At 48.4% G+C, this 19797-nt stretch overlaps 1 protein-coding gene across 1 annotated transcript in view; it reads left to right on the forward strand.

The window, feature by feature from the left end:
• The first annotated feature begins 236 nt into the window (after positions 1-236).
• The window catches only part of DCUN1D2 (defective in cullin neddylation 1 domain containing 2), a 26067-nt gene continuing 6506 nt past the window's right edge, over positions 237-19797 (forward strand). The window contains exons 1-4 of the mRNA XM_008052828.1: positions 237-250; positions 4015-4231; positions 7692-7860; positions 15974-16104. Coding sequence (XP_008051019.1) covers positions 4057-4231; positions 7692-7860; positions 15974-16104 — 475 coding nt within the window. The 5' untranslated portion in view covers positions 237-250; positions 4015-4056. The remainder of the gene's footprint in view (positions 251-4014; positions 4232-7691; positions 7861-15973; positions 16105-19797) is intronic.

Genomic DNA, 19797 nt, shown 5'->3' on the forward strand with positions numbered 1-19797 from the left:
CCAAAATGGCTTTGGCGTGTGGACTAGGCACTGGCATCGGTGCATAGCTTCCCAAGTGGAGGACTTCGAAGGTGACTCTAGTGATACTCAGCAGTGAGGCATGGAGCACCTTCTCTAGGATGAGCTCGTGAATGCAGCTGCCAGACCCTGTACGAGGAGAGGCTCCAAGGGGGGACTGCCAGGGACAGACACCACCATGTCCTCCGAAGTCCACGCTTGTTTGATGGGCGTGTCAGCTGTGTCATGCTGGGTAAGTGAGTTCATTGCCCGAGGGTGTATCGCCCTGCAGGTTAGTCCTGGAGGTTTAAGGGTGTCGCATTGAAAAAAGGTAAAACTCACATGGCATAAAATGAACACTTCTAGAGTGGACCATTCAGTGGTGTTGAGTACATCCCCAATGTTGTGCAATCACCACCTCTGCCTAGTTCGAAACATTCTTGTCCCCCACAAGAAAACCCTGTGCCCGTGGGCAGGCACTGCCAGTCCCCGCCCCAAAACCACGCCTCTGCTCTCTGACTCTGGGACTTGCCTATTCTGGACATTCCATGTACATGGAGTCATCCACCATGTGGCCTCTTAGGTCTGGCGTCGTTCGCTAAGCGTCATGTTTCCGGGGCCACCCATGCTATGGCGTGCGTCAATACTCCGTTCCTTTTTAAGACTGAATAATATCACCTCATGTGGATATACTGACTTTTGCTTTATAACCATGACAGAGTTTTAAAATCTGGCACTGATGATCATTTCCGTAACAGTGATGTCAAGGCCGTTCCTAGGGGTGGACCTTGGACCTTGGAGGTTGCCCTTCTGTCTGTAGCTTGAGGTTTTTGAGGCAACTCTCGGCTTTGCTCACCACCCCTTTGGGAGCTGTCCACTCCGTCAGAAGGTGCTGGCTTTATCTTTTGACAGCTTGCTGTCTGAGAATATGGGATCTTCCCTAGTCTAGCTGTGTTTGATTTGCCAGAGGACATAGCCTTGAATTCTTTGTTTAATTCTCTCCAAAGGCTCAATTTTCGGAAATGATATAGAGAATATATATGAGGAGAGACCCCAGAAAACTGGAATTTATTTCTAATAATGTGTGTGTTTGCTCTTACACATTAAACTTCAGTCACTTCCAAGTACGCTCTGACGGATGCAGTACACCTATGGAGACGCTTTTTGCGCTGCTCAGAACAGTTTGTGAATGCGTCCATTTGGATGCCTTTTAGTGCTTCTGCTGTTTTTTGTTTCACCTCTTGCACGTCCGAAAAATGTTTCCCTTTAGGTCTGTTTTCATCTGGGGAAGCAAAAAAAAATTCTCTTGGGGCAAGATTGGGAGAATAGGGAGGGTGGGGCGTGGGTGTTGTTTTTGGTCCAAAACTGCTGGACACTCAGCACGGCGTGGGCAGGTGCGCTCGTAAATCACCCATCACAGAATGGGCCCGTGTGTTGAAAGACGCCAAAAGAAATTCACTGGAGCCGAATGAAGTCTCCCGCAGCAGTGCTCGCTGGTACACAGATGCGCCTTGGTGTGGAACGGTGACGAGTGTAGCTGCCTTCCTCACCCTCACCCGCCCAGGCTGCACAGCAGAGCCCCCTTGTCCGCTTTTTTTCCTTTTGGTGAGGAAGCAGCATTTATTCAGAGGACAGAAACGCTCCCACAGTGGGAGCGGACCCGAGGGGGCGCCTCTTCTTACCTCTTACCTCTAGGTGAGAACACTTGCCTGGGGGAAGACCTGTATGACAAGGGCCCCCCAAAGACTATTCCGGGGTGTTTTTGGTCTCCCTCGTATTCTGTGTGTTCCTCTGGAATCTGGATTGGGGTCAGCAAACCACAGCCCACAGGCTGCCTGTTTTTGTCAATAAAGTTTTTTTGGAACACGGCCATACTCAGGTGTGGCTTGGTCTGCAGCTGGCTGCTTTGACCTGGCAACGGCAGAGCTGAGTAGCTGCGACGGGCCATGGGGGCCCAGCAGCCTGTGTGATCACGGTCTGGGCCTTAAGAGAGAGTCCTCGGAGGACTCCATGTGGGCTTAAACCATCTGTAAAACCCCTGCAGTGTTATGCAGAAGTGCTTGCACACGTGTGGGCCACGGCTGTTCTGGAAGGATTCTAGAAGGGATCCAGGACCTCAAGTGGTCAGCGGTCATGTTCTGAGTAGCCAGCATGTCGACTCGCTGGGCTCACCTCAACCTGCAGTCCTCAAACTGCTCAGTCTCAGGCCCCAGGGTGTTCTTAAGACGATTGGGCCCCCACAGAATGCTTGTTTGTGCGGGTGACACTCCTCAATCGTTGCCATGCTGCAAGTAAAACAGACCGTATTAAAGTACGTGTTTATGTTTTCAAATTAGAAATAGTAAGCCCATTGCATACTTAAATTTTGCAGATGTCGTTAATGTCTGTCCTCGTGACAGGTGGGCTCTCAAGTCTGTTGTGAGACACAAACCGCGTGGCTGAGGCCTCTCCCACACACTCTGGAGGATGAGAGTGAGGAAGACCCCCCAGAGGTCTCTGCTGACGCTCTGGAGAGTGAGAGTGAGGAAGGTGGGTAGCAGCTTAGCATGCTTAGGCAGAGCCTTTGTCACCGTGGCACCCTGGGGGGGTCTTAGGGCCCAGGACCCTCAGGTGTACTCGGAAGAGCTATGTGGCTGGGGCCGGCCCTGTGTCTGCTGCCGAGCTGTGGCCTGGCCCTCGCGTGGACACGTGTCGGATTGCTGTGCGTGACCCTCCTCCCCCCCAGGCTTGCTGTTTACTGTCGGCCTTTGGTGGGAGCCAGACTGTCCGGGGACGTCGGCCCTGTCCCCTATGAGGGCCATTCTCTCGGGTGCTGGGTCAGGAGGGGCTGCGCCGCCCTGCACCCGTGGGTGGCTAGAGTATATTAGCGCGGCATTCCCAGCTTGTCGCCCTCTGCTCGCTGGGCGTGGAGGCTCAGAGCCTGATGTTCGGCTCGAGGTGGCCTTGGATGCGGCTCGCGGTCCTCCTCCCTGTGCCCTGCTGCCTCGTCCTCCCTTCTTTTCCCTCCTGTCCATTTCCTCGCCTGTGCCCCGCCATCCATTTACATAATCCATGCCTTCTCTTATAACTTGTCCTATATGTCTTTATGAAGCACCTCATCATTATTTGAGCAAGGTGGAGAATAAATCCCTCTGAGTGGAGCCTCGCCCCGTTGCCGTGTGAAGCACTTGAGCAAGACGTTAGCCCCACCGGCTCCCACAGTCTGTCTTGATTTGCAGAAGCTAGTGAGCCACTTCCTCCCCCTTGTTGCTTCACCAGGTCACCCTAGACCAGTGGGCGCAGCCACCCTCTATCTGGGAGTGTCGAGAAGTTATTTTGTTTCATCGCATACTATATATAGCAGGTTACTGGGCAGTCTTGCTATTTATTACCCACAGCCTCTGGCCTATTTTCCCTTTTATCTCTGTCTGATGTACGGACATTCTTGAAGTTAGTGCTACTGGTGTTATTCAGTCATGACTGGCTTTTTGTGCTTGTGGAACTTGTACCAGTTACTTGTCATGCTGTTCTTAGCTTTGTGTGTGTGTGTTCATCAGTGTGTTTCTGCTGATTTTAAACGGGGAGAAACTGGGTCATGTTTCCAAACCACACAGCCTCTTTCTAGCCCTAGGGCCTGAACTTGACGGAAGCCAGGGAGGACGCAGGGAGGACGCCACGGACGGACCCGGTGGCGTTGAGGGGCCTTGCTCCCTCGGGGCCACGTGTGCCTGACGGAGAGGGTTGTCCTGAGGTTTTCGGGAAAGACACCGCCCTACTTCGTGCAGAGTGAACTGGGTGGAGGCCCCGCTTTGCTTTATGGAAACAATTGAGTCTCACACGTTTTGGCGATGAGGTGTGTCCCCATCTAGATGCTGGCATTCCGGCTTTAGAAGACCCTGCCGTCTTCCAAACTGACCAAGAGCAAAGCTGTCTCAAGTCACCACAGAACGCCAAGTCCGACTAGCAGCAGGCTAGGGAGAGGCGCGCGCCAGCCCCGCAGTGGCCTCACTGGCCTCCCTGCCCTTCTGCTTCCCCAAGCACAAGCTGAAGGCATCTCAGAGAGACAAGGTTCGCCAGTTCATGGCGTGTACCCAGGCCGGCGAAAGGACTGCCATCCGCTGCCTGACGCAGAGCGAGTGGAGGCTGGACGAGGCCACGGACGACTTCTTCCAGAAGCCAGCCCCAGCCCCCAGGGAGCCCACGCCGGGCACCATGGACAGGAAGAGGCTGGAGCACCTCTACAGCAGGTACAGAGGTAAGGGGCGCAGAGCCAGCGGCGTGCCCGAGCTGGCGAGCGGCGGAGTGCAGCGGTGCTGGTGCTGGCACTGGCATGCGGCGCGGGTGCGGGAGGACTCCCAGCTGCTCCCTCTCTTGCGACGCTCAGCGGGAGTCCGCTTTACTCTGCCTAGCTATGGGAAGAGGAAGTCCCAGTGGCAGGAGCGAGCCCTCACCTGCCCTGCCGTGCCGTATGCCGTGACTGCTCCGAGTCGACACCATCGAGGGAAAGGTCAGCCTGGCGGCTCGGTGTCTGGGCACTTATGTCTGTTAAGATGGCATTTTCCCAAGTGCATCCATTCAGGCTGAAGTGCTGGTGGAGAGAGGGCAGTTTACGAGCAACACCAGGTCAAGGAGGTAACTCTGAAGCGAGGGTCACCTTCCACGTCCTCCTCGCCCGTGTGTAGAGGCTGACCCTGAGACAGCTTCAGTTGGGGATAGGCTTTGGGAGAAGCTCTTAGCAGAGAGACCTTTGTGTGCAGGTTGGGGACCATTGCTGTTGCTGTTGACATCAGTGCTCGGCCGGGAGCTTCCCAGTTGAAGTGTTGATACCTGTGCCCACGAGGGTGTGCAGACCTGGATACCTCCCAGGGGACCATTCTCAGGTCAGACGTGGGCTTGCTGCTGACCTGAACCCTCAGGCTTTCCATCTCGGGTCTGATGTCGGGTCTGTGCTGGGCAGTGAGGGCAGCAGCAACCCAAGAGCCGCCCGATTTTGCTTTTCCTTATAGCAGTTCTTAAGGTGGAATTTTCCGGAATTTGGAACCAAAACAAATCCCGACCCTCATTGAAACAAGTATTAGCCCAGGTAGAATAGTCTTTAGCATTAAATTCTTGTTTATTATTTTCACTTTTTACTTTTGAAGACACCATGTGTCCACTGTAATCTCTCTGTTTAGATCTGAACAGTTGTTTGAAAATTATGTGCTTTGGCCAGGCTCGGTGGCTCAGCCTGTCATCCCAGCACTTTGGGAGGCCGAGGTGAGTGGATTGCCTGAGCCTGCAGATTAGAGACCTGCCCGGGCAACTTGGCAAGACCTTGTCTCTACAATAAAATTTTTTTTTAAATAGCTGGGCGTAGTAGCTCGTGTTTGTAGTTCCAGCTACTTGGAAGACTGAGGCAGAAGGATCACTGGAGCCCAGAAGGTCCACGCTGGGGTGGCCATGAGCATGTGTGCCACTGCACTCAAGCCTGGGCGAAGGTGTGAGACTCGAACTCAAAAAAAAAAAAAAAAAAAGACAAGACAATTACGTGCTTTAAAAAAAATGTGGCCAGGCTTGGTGGCTCAGCCTATAATCCCAGCACTTTGGGTGACTGAGGTGAGTGGATAGCCTTAGCCCGCAGGTTCAAGACCAGCCCAGGCAATATGGCGAGACCTCATCTCTACAATAAATAAAAAATTAGCCGGGTGTGGTAGCGCATGTCTGTAGTTCCAGCTGCTTGGAAGGCTGAGATGGAAGAATCACCAGAGCCCAACAGGTCGACGCTGGGCTGGCCGTGAACATGCCACTGCACTCTAGCTGGGACAATGGAGTGAGACTCCGATGCAAAAAATAAAAATAAAAAAAAGTGTTCAGAAACATATTCCGTGGTTTCTTACTGTAGTTCTTTAAAAATGAAAGTTGTTTTTAGTTCATCTTTAGTCTACTTTAACATTTTTTGGCTAAGTCAGCTTTTGAGCTAATTTTGTACGTCATGCTGTGCAGATTTCTAAGTTATTAAAATGTGTGTGACTGCCTTTGAAAAACTACTTTTACATAAGTGAAAGTTATAAGTATTTATGCTTTAGTTGAAGCTTCATTCCCTTGCCATTATTTAATTTTATTAATATAATTTAGTCATTTAAAATAGAAACATGGTACAATCATTTTGGGCTCTAAAAATAAACATATAGTTCAAAGCCTGTTGACAAATGAAATGTTGGTTCGTGCATTAATGTATACAGATAAATGGATACGTCCAGGATTACTTAAAATATTCAACAGTGTTACATGTGAAGTGTACCAAGATGGCAGTGGGGTAAGAGCACTAGGTCAATATTTCTATTCATGATGAATAACATTAAGAGATGGAATTGAATAAGAAAAATGAGTGGAAATATTTTTGACAGCACCTTTGGCCCATAAACTACGGCCAAGGTTGTTTTATGCCTAATATGAGAATAGAGTAGGAGATGTCTGTGGATGCATGCATTTAACTTAGATCATCAATTTTTATTTAGTAAATAATATACGTATGTGTGTATGTGTGTTTGTGGAATTTAAATGACCAAAGTTGAATTTTATATTAAGGGGTAGAAAAGTCGATCCCATCTAAATCTTTATTTGAACAAAAGAGGTCCAGGTTTTCATTGTCACCTCTGAACCAACAGAATTCACATGTGCATTATGATGAGAGATTATGATATGCATAATTGGTCTGAAATTACTGTTCTTAGTTTGGTAAAATCTCAGTGGGATACTTTTTATATATTTTACCATTTGATTTTCTGATGGATACATACTGATAACACTAGTTATTACATTAATGTATACAAACAAATGAGTACTTGCAAAATTACTTAATGCTAAGTTCTTTAACTTTATTTCTAAACTAGAAATGAGGATGAGGATCCTCACTGTCTAAGCTGTTCAATGCAGATGCATAAGCTAGATGATTTTAAAAGGAGTTATTGTCCAGTGGCATTACAACTGGCAAATGAAATCACTGAAGAAGAAAAGCATTAGTCATTCTTTTACTTTGGCAGAGTTGTCATAAGAACTGGAGGTATAGCCAGGCTCGGTGGCTCAGCCTGTAATCCCACGCCTTTGGGAGGCTGAGGTGAGTGGATTGCCTGAGCCCGCGGGTTCGAGACCCGCCTGGGCAGCGAGACCTCATCTCTACAGTAAATCAAAAAATCAGCCGGATGTGGTAGCGCGGGCCTGTAATTCCAGCTACTCGGAAGGCTGAGGCGGAAGGATCGCCGGAGCCCAGCAGGCGAGGCTGCTGTGGGCGGGAGCGGCCACTGCACTCCAGTCTGGGCGACCAAGTGAGACTCCAACTCAAAAAAAAAAGAACTGGAGGTATGACAAGTACTTTGTCAATGCAGTATCTTTTGTAGCATTTTGCCTCTGGACAAACTGAATTTCTGCAAACTTGAATTTTTAATTGAGGGAAATTAAATTGTTCCTTAGTGATCAAGTCTTCTCAGATAAATTTCACTGATTGTTTTCCCTAAAACCCAGAAACCCAGATTTTAAAAAATAGCACTCTTCTCTGAATAAGTCATTTTCTGCTCACCATTTCTTTCATATATAGCAGAAATTTACAGTCTGTTGCTTGGTATATTTGAAACACTCTTCTTGCTAAAACTATGTAGTAAAATGGTATGATTCTAGCCACCTGTTTTAGGGTGACTTTTCAAAACAGCATAACTTTTTTCCCCTGATCTTGACTACAGACCCACAAGATGAAAACAAAATTGGAATTGATGGCATTCAACGGTTTTGTGATGACTTAAGCCTAGATCCTGCCAGTATGAGTGTTCTGGTCATAGCCTGGAAGTTCAGGGCGGCAACTCAATGTGAATTTAGCAGAAAGGAATTTGTGGATGGCATGACAGAGCTTGGGTGAGTGCCTTGTTCCTGCTTTAAATGTTTTCAGACAGCAAGATACTTTCAACGTTAATTCTCTTCCAGCAGCCTGTCAATATTAATTTTATATATATTTATTTTCTTTGTCCTAAACTTTTATTGTGTGTATATACTATTAAGCCTTTGGTTCCCTTTCAAACTCCAGCTTAAAGTTTTATTTCATTTCACATTTTAGTATTTTTAGTATTAATCCCTTTTGTAACTCATTTTCTTCTTTTTAATTTTTTCCTTCTAATTTTGAATTGTACATACCAGGTGTTTTTTAGCCGTTCGGGTTATTTCATAACACTGTATACTAAATACAGACTTTATTGCATTGCTATATTAAACATTAATAAAATGTTGTTTTGTTTTTTGCTTGTGACATTTTTCTATTCTCCCCACAGGGCTGGGATAAAAGCTTCATTGATAACTTAAGCTGTTTCTCACTTATCAGATAAGTCATAAAAGCAAATGGAAGCACCTACCATAACTGTCTTGTAATCATGAAGTGTCTTGAACTGCAGTCAGGCACTGTGTAACAATGTTTCTGTCAACAGCAGACCACATGTACGGCAGTGGTCCCTCGAGGTTATCACGGAGCTGAAATATCCCTGCTCCCTAGTGACGTCGCAGCAGCCATGGCGTCATAGCACAAACCATTGCTCGGTGTCTGTGATGTTGCTGGTTAGACAACCTACTGCTGCCAGTTGTGTAGAAGTCTAGCACATGTGATTGTGTACGGTACCCGGTGCTTAAAAATGATAATAAACGACTATGTTGCCATTTATGTACTTGCTATACTGTACTTCTTATTGCTATTTTAGAGTGTAGTTCTACTTATTAAAAACAAGCTAACTGTAAGCAGCCTCAGGCAGGGCCCTCAGGAGGAATTCCAGAAGAAAGCATTGTCGTCACAGGCGGTGACAGCGCTGTGTGTGTTATTGCCCAGAAGACCTTCCAGTGGGACAAGATGTGGAAGTGGAAGACGGGGATATTGATGTCACTGACCTTGGGTAGGCCTAGGCTAATGTGTGTGTTTGGGTGTTAGTTGTCTTGGTTTTATTTTTTGAGTTGGAGTTCTCACCCTGTCACCCAGGCTGGAGTGCAGTGGCATACTCATGGCTACCACATCCTCAACCTGCTGGGCTTTGGTGATCCTTCAATGTTAGCTTTCTGAGTAGCTGGAACTACAGGCATGCACTACTATGCCCGGCTAATTTTTTGATTTATTGTAGAGGTGAGGTCTCACCAAGTTGCCTGGGCTGGTCTCGAACCCATGGGCTCAGTCAATCCTCTCACTTCAGCCTCCCAAAATGCTGGAATTATAGGTGTGAGCCACCACACCCAGCCATGTGTTAGTTTTGAACAAAAAAGCTTAAAAAGTAAAAAAAAAAAAAAATTTTACGTGTATAAGATAAGAATATAAAGAAGATATTTTGTATAGCTGTATAATGTGTTTGTATTTTAAGCTAAGTGTAATTACAAATGTATCAAAAAGTTAGATTTAGCTGCGATCTATTGAAAGTTAACTCTCAACACAAGGGTTTGTAAAACTTTTATTGTTTTAAAAACAGCTAAACAGATTTAAAGTTTATAAAGTAAAAAAAGTTGTAGTAAGCTGGAGTTCATATATTATTGAAGAAAACATTTTAATAACTTTAGTGTACCCTAAGTATACAGTGTGTATGAAGTCTGCACAGTGTACAGTAGTGTCCTGGGCTTTCACATTTGCCCTCATTCCCTGACTCACCCAGCAACTTCCAGGCCTGCAAGTGCCACTCACGGCAAGCGCCCTGGACAGGTGGACTAGGTCTCGTCTTTTATATCCTGTCTTTTCCACACCTTTTCTGTGTTTTGATGTGTTTAGATACACGAGTGCTTACCCCTGTGGCACAGTTGACTGCAGCAATCAGTCCAGCCACGGGCTGTGCAGGTGGGTGACTGAGGAGCCCGCAGCTGTGCCATCACCCGGGTGTGCTGTGGCTAGACCATCCGAGTATGTGCCAGCTCACTCTGTGATGTTCACACATGACAAAATCGGCTCATTGCTTTTGTCAGAGCATATTCCCATCACGAAGTGACATATGTATTTCATGAGGTGCTGTGAAAGCTAACTTATATGACTTGCTGATATTTCTGATATTCTTCTGTTTCAGTGTTGACAACTTAGAGGAGCATATTTTTAGCTGCTGAAGAGAGCTTAAAGCCTTGCAATAAGCTTGCTTTTAAAGCACGTACTTACAGCAACCAAGGGAAAGGAAAAACCAGCTATTTCTTTTTTCCACTGAACTGATAAATGTTATCTTTATAGCCATGTCTTTTTAGATGATAAACTCTACAAGACTTTACTTCTAGTATAGCTGCTTCTTGACTTACAGTGGGGTTGCACCTTGATAAACCCATCATAAGTTGAAAATATCTTGAGTTTAAAATGTATTTAATATCCCATAAGCCCATTAAAAATCAAAAAAATCTTAAGTTAAACCATATGAATTGGGGACCCTCTATTATAACTTATATTCCCAGTGGTTGTAGGAAACAAAACATGCAAAAGAAAGCATTAGACAATGATATAACAGCATATTTGTTCATGTTCCTTGGACTTAAAAAAGCCTGGATGAATTACCAATAGCTTTAGAAGAGAAAACATCTATTAAAGAAACACTTCATTAGTAGTGCGCTTAATCTTATCCCATCTATTGAGCTGTCCTTAAAAGGAGAAAGTTTGGAGATGAGCGCTTCTTACGGAAACACTGGCATTTGGGCATTGTCGACAAATACGTTGTTTAAGGGCATCTACGTTTTTTCTCTCTGTTGTCCTATTATGTATCATAACTGTACACACTCTTAAAATTTGGGGTGTGATCATGGCTGCAAGTTTAGGGTAGATAATAGCACTGCTGTTCACATCTCACAGGCAGTTAAAGGTGAAAGCGCTTCGGAAATATTAAAGCTCTCTTCTCAACTAATAGGTTTGTTTTTTTGGTTTTTCTGAGTTGACGTCTCACTCTGTCGCCCGACCTGGAGGGCAGTGGCATGCTCACAGCCACCGCAGCCTCGACCTGCTGGTCTCAGGCAATCCTTCCACCTCAGCCTTCCAAGTAGTCAGAACTACAGGCGCACACTACCACACCCGGCTTATTTTTTGATCTGTTGTAGAGGTGAGGTCACACCAAGTTGCCCAGGCTGGTCTTGAACCTGTGGGCTCAGGCAATCCTCTCACCTTGACCTCCCAAAGTGCTGGGATTATAGGTGTGAGCCACCATGCCCAGCTATAAACTAATATGTTTTTAGTGCTTTCCTAAACTGTACCAGAGTGATAACCTCAGTGCTTTTAGGACTAGCTTTACAAAATACTTGAGCTCTTGTGTCTCTGTGTCTTTATTTTTTTCTCATACCATTCCCTCTTGGGTGAGGCTAGAATTTGTGCTTTTAACAGCTAATGCTGTATCATTTCATTGGGGGCTTAAAGACTTTAAGTAAATGGTAATTTCTGAGCATGGCGTTTGGAAACGGTGAACCAGGTGCTCTGGATCAATTGTATGTAGAAGGCAGCTAGAAAAACTGGGCACATTTCTTAAAAGCCGGCTTGAAGGCATTAAAGAGCTGACCAGGTGGTGAATTGCAGAACAGATCCCAAGGTGTGAACCTGGCACCGAGCTGCTTTTCCCCAGACAGCACTTGCCAGTACTTTTGGACAGCTCACTGTAGGCAGAGGGACAGACACCGGAAACCAGGGCCCACCCGGTCTTTGAACCCTTGGTCTGGATTTGAAGGCCTGAACTCCAGGAGTCGGAAGCCAGACGTCCTCAGGGGAGTGCCCCCGGCTCCGGTCATCCGGCAGCCTAGAAACTGTCCATCCCTGAAGAAGGATCCGCGGTTCTACATGGTTAGTCCTCACGGTGCCTGCAGAGGCCTCTGAAGATGCTGTTTCGAAACAGATCTTGCCCGACAATATCTATAAGCAGTTTTTTTTCTCCTAATACAACATTCAGCATAAAACCAGAGTAACAGGCATGTGATGACACAGGAGTACGTGAGAGGTGCCAACAGAAAAAAACAACAGAAACAGAGCTCAAGGGTTCCAGGGAATAGAAGGTTTAAGTAGACTTTAAAACAACTTTGCTCCCCTGTTCAGCAGACACATGACTAAAAATTGCCAGAAAATGAGACATTTAAAAGTTGCATAGCAAAGCAGAAACAAAAAAACCTGGTAATCTAGAAACAGATAAAGTAGGAGAACTTATGCTACCTAATTTCAAGACTTTCTCCAAGGCTGTACAGATCAGGCAATGGGATACAACAGAGAATCCAGAAACAGACGCACACGTATGCAGCCGTTTTGTCCGTACAAAGCTGCCACGGCGTTTCAGTGGAGGAAAGGGGAGACATTCAACAAATATAGCTGAACAGCCAGATACACGTGAAAACATTAATCTCAGCCTCCACTTCGTGTACATGAAAATCAACTTAAAATAGATTGGAGAGCTAGACAAGTTTAAAACTAAGAAGTTTTTAAGCCGGGCTCGGTGGCTCAGCCTGTAATCCCGCGCCTTTGGGAGGCTGAGGTGAGTGGATTGCCTGAGCCCGCGGGTTCAAGACCCACCTGGGCAGCGAGACCTCATCTCTACAATAAATCAAATCAGCCGGGCGTGGTAGCGCATGCCTGTAATTCCGGCTACTGGGAAGGCTGAGGAGGAAGGATTGCCGGAGCCCAGCAGGTTGAGGCTGCGGTCGCCAGGAGCGGCCACTGCACTCCAGTCTGGGCGACAGAGTGAGACTCCAACTCAAAAAAGTTTTTAGGCAAAACGTAGGAGAATCTGTTACATTAGTTTTAGAAAGACTTTCTGAAAGATACAATGAGACAAATCATAAAGGAAAAGCTGTTGGGTTGGACTCCATCAAAGTCAAAAGCTCCATCAAACTCAAAAGATGCTATTAAAATCAAAAAGGTGAAGCCGGACACAATGGCTCAAGCCTATAATCCTAGCACTTTGGGAGACCAAGGCGAGAGGATTGCCTTGAGTCCAGGGATTCAAGACCAGCCTGGGCAACATGGCAAGACTTTGTCTCTACAATATATTAAAAAAATTAGCCAGGCATGGTGGTGTGTGCCTGTAGTTCCAGCTACTTGGAAGGTTGAGTGAGGCAGAAGGATCACCTGAGCCCAGCAGCTCGAGGCTGTGGTGGCCATGACCGTGCCACTGCACTCCAGCCTGGGTGATAGAGTGAGACTCCAACTCAAAAAATAAAAAAGGCAAGCAGTGAGAGGAAATATTTTCCACGTAAATATATCCTATGATTACTGTTAAAATAGAAGAATATATAGTTTCTAGATAATATTTGAGGGGGTAATAGAATAATTTTAAAAATTCAATCCAAAAGAATGCAAGGGGAAAAGTGCAAGAAAACGTTAGCTTGGGCAGGACAAATAGCAAGCGTATGATAAAATGTAAGATTCAAAACAAAATATAGCAGTAATTAAATGATTAAATTAATTGTTAGTGAACTCAGTACTAGATGGATTTTTAAAAAATCAGCTACTGTGTATATTGTTTAAAATAGATAACACTGAGACATGATCAAAATAGCTTTAGGGCATAAAGCAACTCCACAGTGAGTGAAGGCTATGTCATCATGATAAAAGGTGATTTTCACCAGTAAGGTAATTTGCTTTTATGTTTTTGTGCACTTGTTGAATAGTCCCCAAAGTATTTAAAGCAAAAATAAACAATTAGATACAAATCCAGAAACAAAGTAAGGAATTCTCTCATGCACCTTAGTAACCGATAGAATGAGCAGATAAAACATTAGTAAGAAATGGAAGATTTGGACAGCACAGTAAATGGCCTGGTGGGATTATGTGGAGTGTCACATACTCCGGTGGTAAAGAATGCATATTCTTTTCAAAAAGACAAATAGAACAATAATAAAATTTCACCATAAACTGGGCTACTTACTTTAGTAAGTTGCAACACAGTTCAAAGAACTCAAATGATACAGAGTATGTTTTTTGACGCAGGACAGTTGAACTAGGAAGGCAACAAAAAGATAACTAGATAGGGTTTTTTTGTTTTGTTTTGTGTTGGAGTCTCACTCTGTCGCCCAGCCTCGACCCACTGGGCTCCGGTGATCCTTCCGCCTCAGCCTTCCGAGTAGCCGGAACTACAGGCGTGCGCTACCACGCCCGGCTAATTTTTTGATTTATTGTAGAGATGAGGTCTCGCTAAGTTGCCCAGGCGAGTCTCGAACCCGCGGGCTCAGGCATAGTTTAAAATATATGTGGATATTGTAAATCTCTGAAGAACCCTTTGGTTGGGAAATAGGTTACCGTGAGAAATTAGAAAATGTACCGAGTGACGTGGAAGACACTGCGTTTGAAAACTTGTAGGACTCAGCTTAAATGCATCTAGAAAAGGAAAGGGCTGCAAGTCAGAAGAAAAACTTCCATCTCAAGAAGTGGAGGAGAGCAGGACATGAAGCTCAAAGAGTGCAGGAAGGAAGGAGGGAATCTTCAAACCGGCACCAGTTCAGTAGGAAGACTAACTAAATAGACACTGTCAATGGGATCAAAGTCAGAAGCTTGGTTCTGAAAATATTTGTAAAAGTGGTAAGTAACCAATGTGGATGAAAACGGGGACATGATGGCAGGTTCTGCAAGTCTTCAGAGTAAGTCTGTTGTGAGCAACTTACACAAGCAGATGTGAAAACCTGTGTGAAAATAGAGGAATTCTTTTTAAAATGTCACTAAAACTGACACATGAAGAAATAGAAAATCTTAATTGTTCTATAACTGAAGAATTTGAACCTGTAATTTAAAATCTTCTCAAAGAGAAAACTCTTGGCTGGAATGGCTTCAGGGCTTTACTAGCATATCCTACCAAACTTCTTGTTTGCTTTATTTTGTTTTGTTGAGTGAGTCTCACTCTGTCTGTAGCCCAGGCTGGAGTGCAGTGGCACACTCATGGCTACCACAGCCTCAACCTACTGGGCTCGGGCGATTCTTCCACCTCAGCCTTCCGAGTAGCTGGAACTACATTCACGCACCACTACACCCAGCTAACTGTGTGTGTGTGTAGAACTGAGGTCTTGCCACATTGCCCAGGCTAACCTCAAACTCGTGGGCTCAGGCAATCCTCTCGCCTCTGCCTCCCGAAGTTCTGGGATTACAGGCATGAGCCACCACACTGGACAGGGATTGCCCAGCCCCCTTGAACTCTCAGGGGCCACCGCTGCACATTGGACCTGGTGTTGACCGGCTTGCCACTCACAGCTGTGCCTGGCTGAGCCCCACGTCGGTGCTTTTCTCTTGTATTTGTGGACCCTTCTGGATGCTCCACGGGCCCCCAGCGTTTGGTCCCTAGTGGTGCCCTCTCAGATAAGTGGATAAGCAAATGTTGCTTTTATGCGGTTCTCTGCTAGACAGTCAAAAAGATTTTTTTTCACAATTCCAGATTTCTTCCTACAAGCTGTTTACTGTTTATAATCTCAGCTATGGACTTTTTAGAGGAAAATCCAGTTTTGAACCATCATAGAGTGGTGTTTTATAACACTTGGAGACTTATCATCCAACCTGCTGTACTGAAGAGTTGCTTAAATAGGACAGGCATGTTTCTTCCTCGCCTGGGAGCACACAGGCAGCAGGCCAGGCTGCGGGTCCACAGCTCTCGAGGCCCTCAGAAGTGGAGTCTTCCCATCTTGGCTCTGTGTCGGCTCGAGCATGGACCACGCCCTTCTTCCAACTCACTAGAAGAGGGCAAGCAGTCTGCCTTTTGGTTTTTTCTTGTAATAACAGTTTTATTGAGGTGGAATGCATATACCATATTTTTGCCCATTTAGGGTCTACAACATGGTGATTTTAGTAGATTCAGAGTGTGCAGCCGTCACCACCATCTGTCTTGGAGCGTCGAGAATTCCTCTGCCCAGGAAAGGAGCCCCCGTCACTGCTCTCACATGCCGCCCCTTAGCTCGGAGGGCTCGCCGACTGCAAGGGGAGGGGGGAGTTCCGGCTGGAGCCACAGGCCGGGCCACGGTTCCTGCAGAGTGGGAGAAGGGGTGGACAGAGGTGTGTCTGCCGCGGGTAACACCCCTGACTCTGTCACCGCAGGTGTGACAGCACGGAAAAGCTGAAGGCTCTTCTGCCACGGCTGGAACAGGAGCTTAAGGACACGGCCAAGTTCAAGGACTTTTATCAGTTTACCTTTTCCTTTGCTAAGAACCCTGGGCAGAAAGGCTTAGGTGAGTATGAACGCCAAGCGTGTACGAGGCCGAGTCTGTGAGGCTAAGCGGGGGAGGTGAGCACAACATCAGCGCGGCAGCCCAGGGCCCTGGCCCCCGGGCCTCACTCCCTCCGCCGCTGCCGGTGGGTGGACAGGCTAGCTTACAGAGCCACATGTCCTGCGTCCCTGCCCATGGTGTCCCCAGCTTCGGGTTTAGACACTTGCTTCTCAAATGTGCACTGCTTTGTGAATGGCCGCCGTCCTCACATGATGGCATCTTAGAGACGGGTGGGTCAGGGACGTCTGCAGTCAACATCAGTGGTCTGGGTGCTTGGAACAGGTTTCCCACCTGGCACTTGTTCCAGCCAGGCCTGCGATCCACTCGGTAGCACTCTTGGGACTGGCCTGGTAGCACTGGTTCTAGCTGGGTCTGGAGACTGGAGGTCAACTTCCATGAAGACAACCCTACTGTGCATTGACTTACATTTCAGTTCTTTGAGGGTTTGTGGCTTTGCTAAAAACTTGTGTTTTACTGTGTGGGAGCATTGGGAAAGTGCTGAACACCAGTTTTCATTTTGAGTTTTTGGCTTATTTGAGGGTTTTATTTGCTTTGCTTTGCTCCTACGTACTGTCGAGTTATTTCTGGCTTATCTCTTTCTAAAAATCAATCTCTGTTGACCTACACTTTGTTGCCTCTTATTTCAGACCGTGTTTAGTGCCATGACCTCTCTTGCAGGTTGGGAGGGGGAGATATCTGATCTTTTAAACAGGGGTACACAGGTATATTGGAAAGTGTATGTGAAAAACGACTCTTGCAAATGAACACAGTCTTTTCAGATGAGTAAAACTCACATAGGAACCTGAGGGGGCTTCCAGATGCACAGCTGGAGACACGTTCCACAGCCGCTCCGCTCTCTGCCCACTCGGTGTGTGCCTGCATGGAGCGTGCTGTCCGCGGCAGGTGCCCTTCCCGTCCCCGGCACCCCCCTCTTGTCAGACCCACACTGCAGGCCAGGGGATCCCAGGAGCTGAGCAGCTTTCCTTCCGTGAACGCCACTCCCTGGATCCCATGGGAGGGGCTGCCTCCTCTTCTTTCCGTTTGTTTTTACTGATGGCGCGTGGAAGTGTGTGTCTGCTGAGCCCCTTCCTCCAGGACAGCTGGCCTGTGGAGTCCAACAGTGGAGAGCCGCAGGGCACGGAGCCACGGGGAGCCGAGTGAGAGCTACGTGCCAGGGCGTGTGGAGAGCACTCTGCCGTGCTTCTCAGCCGTGCGTCTCATGTGCGGGCGGAAGAGCCCTCCTAGCAGGGCCCACGGCAGGCACGGCCCCGGCCGGACACCGTCTCCTGTGCGTCTCTGCCGCCACTCGGGTGTCCAGAAGAAGCCACGATCGGGACCATCGGTGTAGCTTCTGCGGTGTCCTCTCTCTGGTTCCAGGGAGAGCAGGAGGAGGACACGTGGCATTCCATCGGCGGCGGGCGCTTTCCTAGGGGTTTCATGTCAACCCATCTCAGGAGTGGGGTCGCACGGCTGGGGGCGAGCCCTCCTCCGCTCTGATTGTTTGGGCTCGTGAGGGCTCTCCCTCATTCGGATCTGTGGCCGCTGCTGCCCAGAGGTCATGGCTGTGCTTTCTAACCGTTGTTGACGTGGGGGTCCCGAGAAGTCTAAATCCCACGCTTCTGCTGTGCGCGCTGGGGCCTGAGCCTCGCGCCCTCTGGACAGCTTGTCTGGAGGAATCGGAGCTGAGGGCATCTTGTGTTAGACCAGTCGGGTCAGGGGCCGGGGTGTGTTCCCCCAAGAGGGTGCTCAGTAAAATTTTAACTATTTTTAACTGCACAATGTCATTCACAGTGTCATGTAAACATCACCAGTATCCGTTTCCAGAACTTTCCCATCTTCCCAAACTGAAACTCTGATCCCAGTAGGCGTTGATTCTGCACCCCCCACTCTCTGTCTCTGGGACTGTGACGACCTCGGGGCCTCACGTGAGCAGGTTGCCTGCCAGTTGTCTTCCGGCGACTGGCCCGTCCCGCTCAGCGTGGCCTCTCTGGGGCTCATCCGCATGCGGAATGTCCCCCCTTGAGGAGGCTGAGGGATGCCCCACGCGTGCCCATGCCCATCAGTGGGCATGTGGGTTGCTTCCGCGTGTGGCTGTTGTGAATAACACTGCCATCCAAAAACACGGGCCAGCCCGGGGGCACCTGTGGCCCCAGCTCCCCGGGGATCGCCTGGGTCCCGGAGGTCGAGACTGCAGTGAGCCCTGATCGGGACACTGCACTCCAGCCTGGGGGACGGAGGCAGATCTCGACTCAAAGAAATGTTTAATTGTTTTAATTTTTTTAGAAAACCACTACCAGGCGTATAGGGCACACGCATCCGTTCTGGTCCAGCCTTTCACTCTCTGGGTGAACGCCAGAAGGGGGATCCCGCGTGCACAGCGACGCCCCAGTGGCTGCCTGGCTCCTGTTGCTGTCAGCAGTGAGGCAGTGTCCACACGCTGCGTACCCTGCAACACTTGCTGTTTTCTGGATTCTTTTTTAATAGCCTTCCTCATGGGTGTGTCCAAGACCGTGTTGCACGGCAGGCTTCTCACTTTGGCAACTAAGCTCTTGTTTTTTATCTTTCCTGTTCCACTCTGTTCCTTCCCAAGAGGCAAATGGCCATTAGGGTTAAAGCCTGTTTTCGTCTGGAGCCTGACAGTTGTCATCAGGGTTCCCAGGAAACCATCCCTGGACTTTTCTAGACAGTACAAGCAGGCAGAACACACAGGCCAGAGCTGGGGAAGGCTTGGGCGGGTCCAGTGGGTGCCCTGGGACCCGGGAAGACCGGCCGCCGTGTCCCTGCCAGCTGGTGTGGCTGCTGTGGCTGTCAGCTCGCCGCATTCTCTCCTTGCTTCCTGACCCCGGCCCCGCTCCCCGGCCGTGTTCGCCAGAACCGACACGCCACTCCCGCGCCGTCCAGCCCCCAGCCGGGTCAGGACTGAGGGTGGCCCTCATCATTCCTCAGGAGCAAGGCTCAGCCGGTGGTCTCTCGTGAGCGCGTTGCTCCTCGGAGGCCGCTCCGGCTTCCCTTGCCAAAGCGAGGATGTCTCGCCCGGGCCGTAGAGCAGCAGCCAGCGCGCCTCACGGCCAGGCTGCTCTCGGGAGACCATCTTGAGGCTGCATGAACACCGCGCGGCTAGGCCCTCCTTCTGCGTCCGGTGTTCTCGGTGTGAGGGCCCCGTCACCTGGGTTGCACGCAGGTTTCAGAATGGGCTTCCCAAGGGTTAGGGCGTAGCCTTGTAAGCAGGGGCGGGTAGCTGTCTGAGCTCAGGACTGGGGCCCACAGGGAAGGGGAGCCACTCCCCGTCAGCCTCTCGGAAACTTCTGACTCTTTTTCTTCCTTCCTTCCTTCCTTTCTTATGAAGACTCTAGAGTATTTAAAATGGAGAAGTCAGCCGGGCTCGGTGGCTCAGCCTGTAATCCCAGCACTTTGGGAGGCTGAGGTGAGTGGATTGCCTGAGCCCATGGCTTCGAGACCCGCCTGGGCAACTTGGTGAGACCTCATCTCTACAATAAAATCAAAAAATAGCTGGGCGTGGTAGCGCGCGCCTATAGTTCCAGCTACTCAGAAGGCTGGGGCGGAAGGATCGCTGGCGCCCAGCAGGTCGAGGCTGTGGTGGCCGGGAGTGGCTACTGCACTCCAGTCTGGGTGACAGAGTGAGACTCCAACTCA

Source organism: Carlito syrichta, unplaced genomic scaffold, assembly GCF_000164805.1.
Source record: "Carlito syrichta isolate Samal-C Ts95f unplaced genomic scaffold, Tarsius_syrichta-2.0.1 Scaffold71975, whole genome shotgun sequence".
Taxonomy (NCBI): Eukaryota; Metazoa; Chordata; class Mammalia; order Primates; family Tarsiidae; genus Carlito; species Carlito syrichta.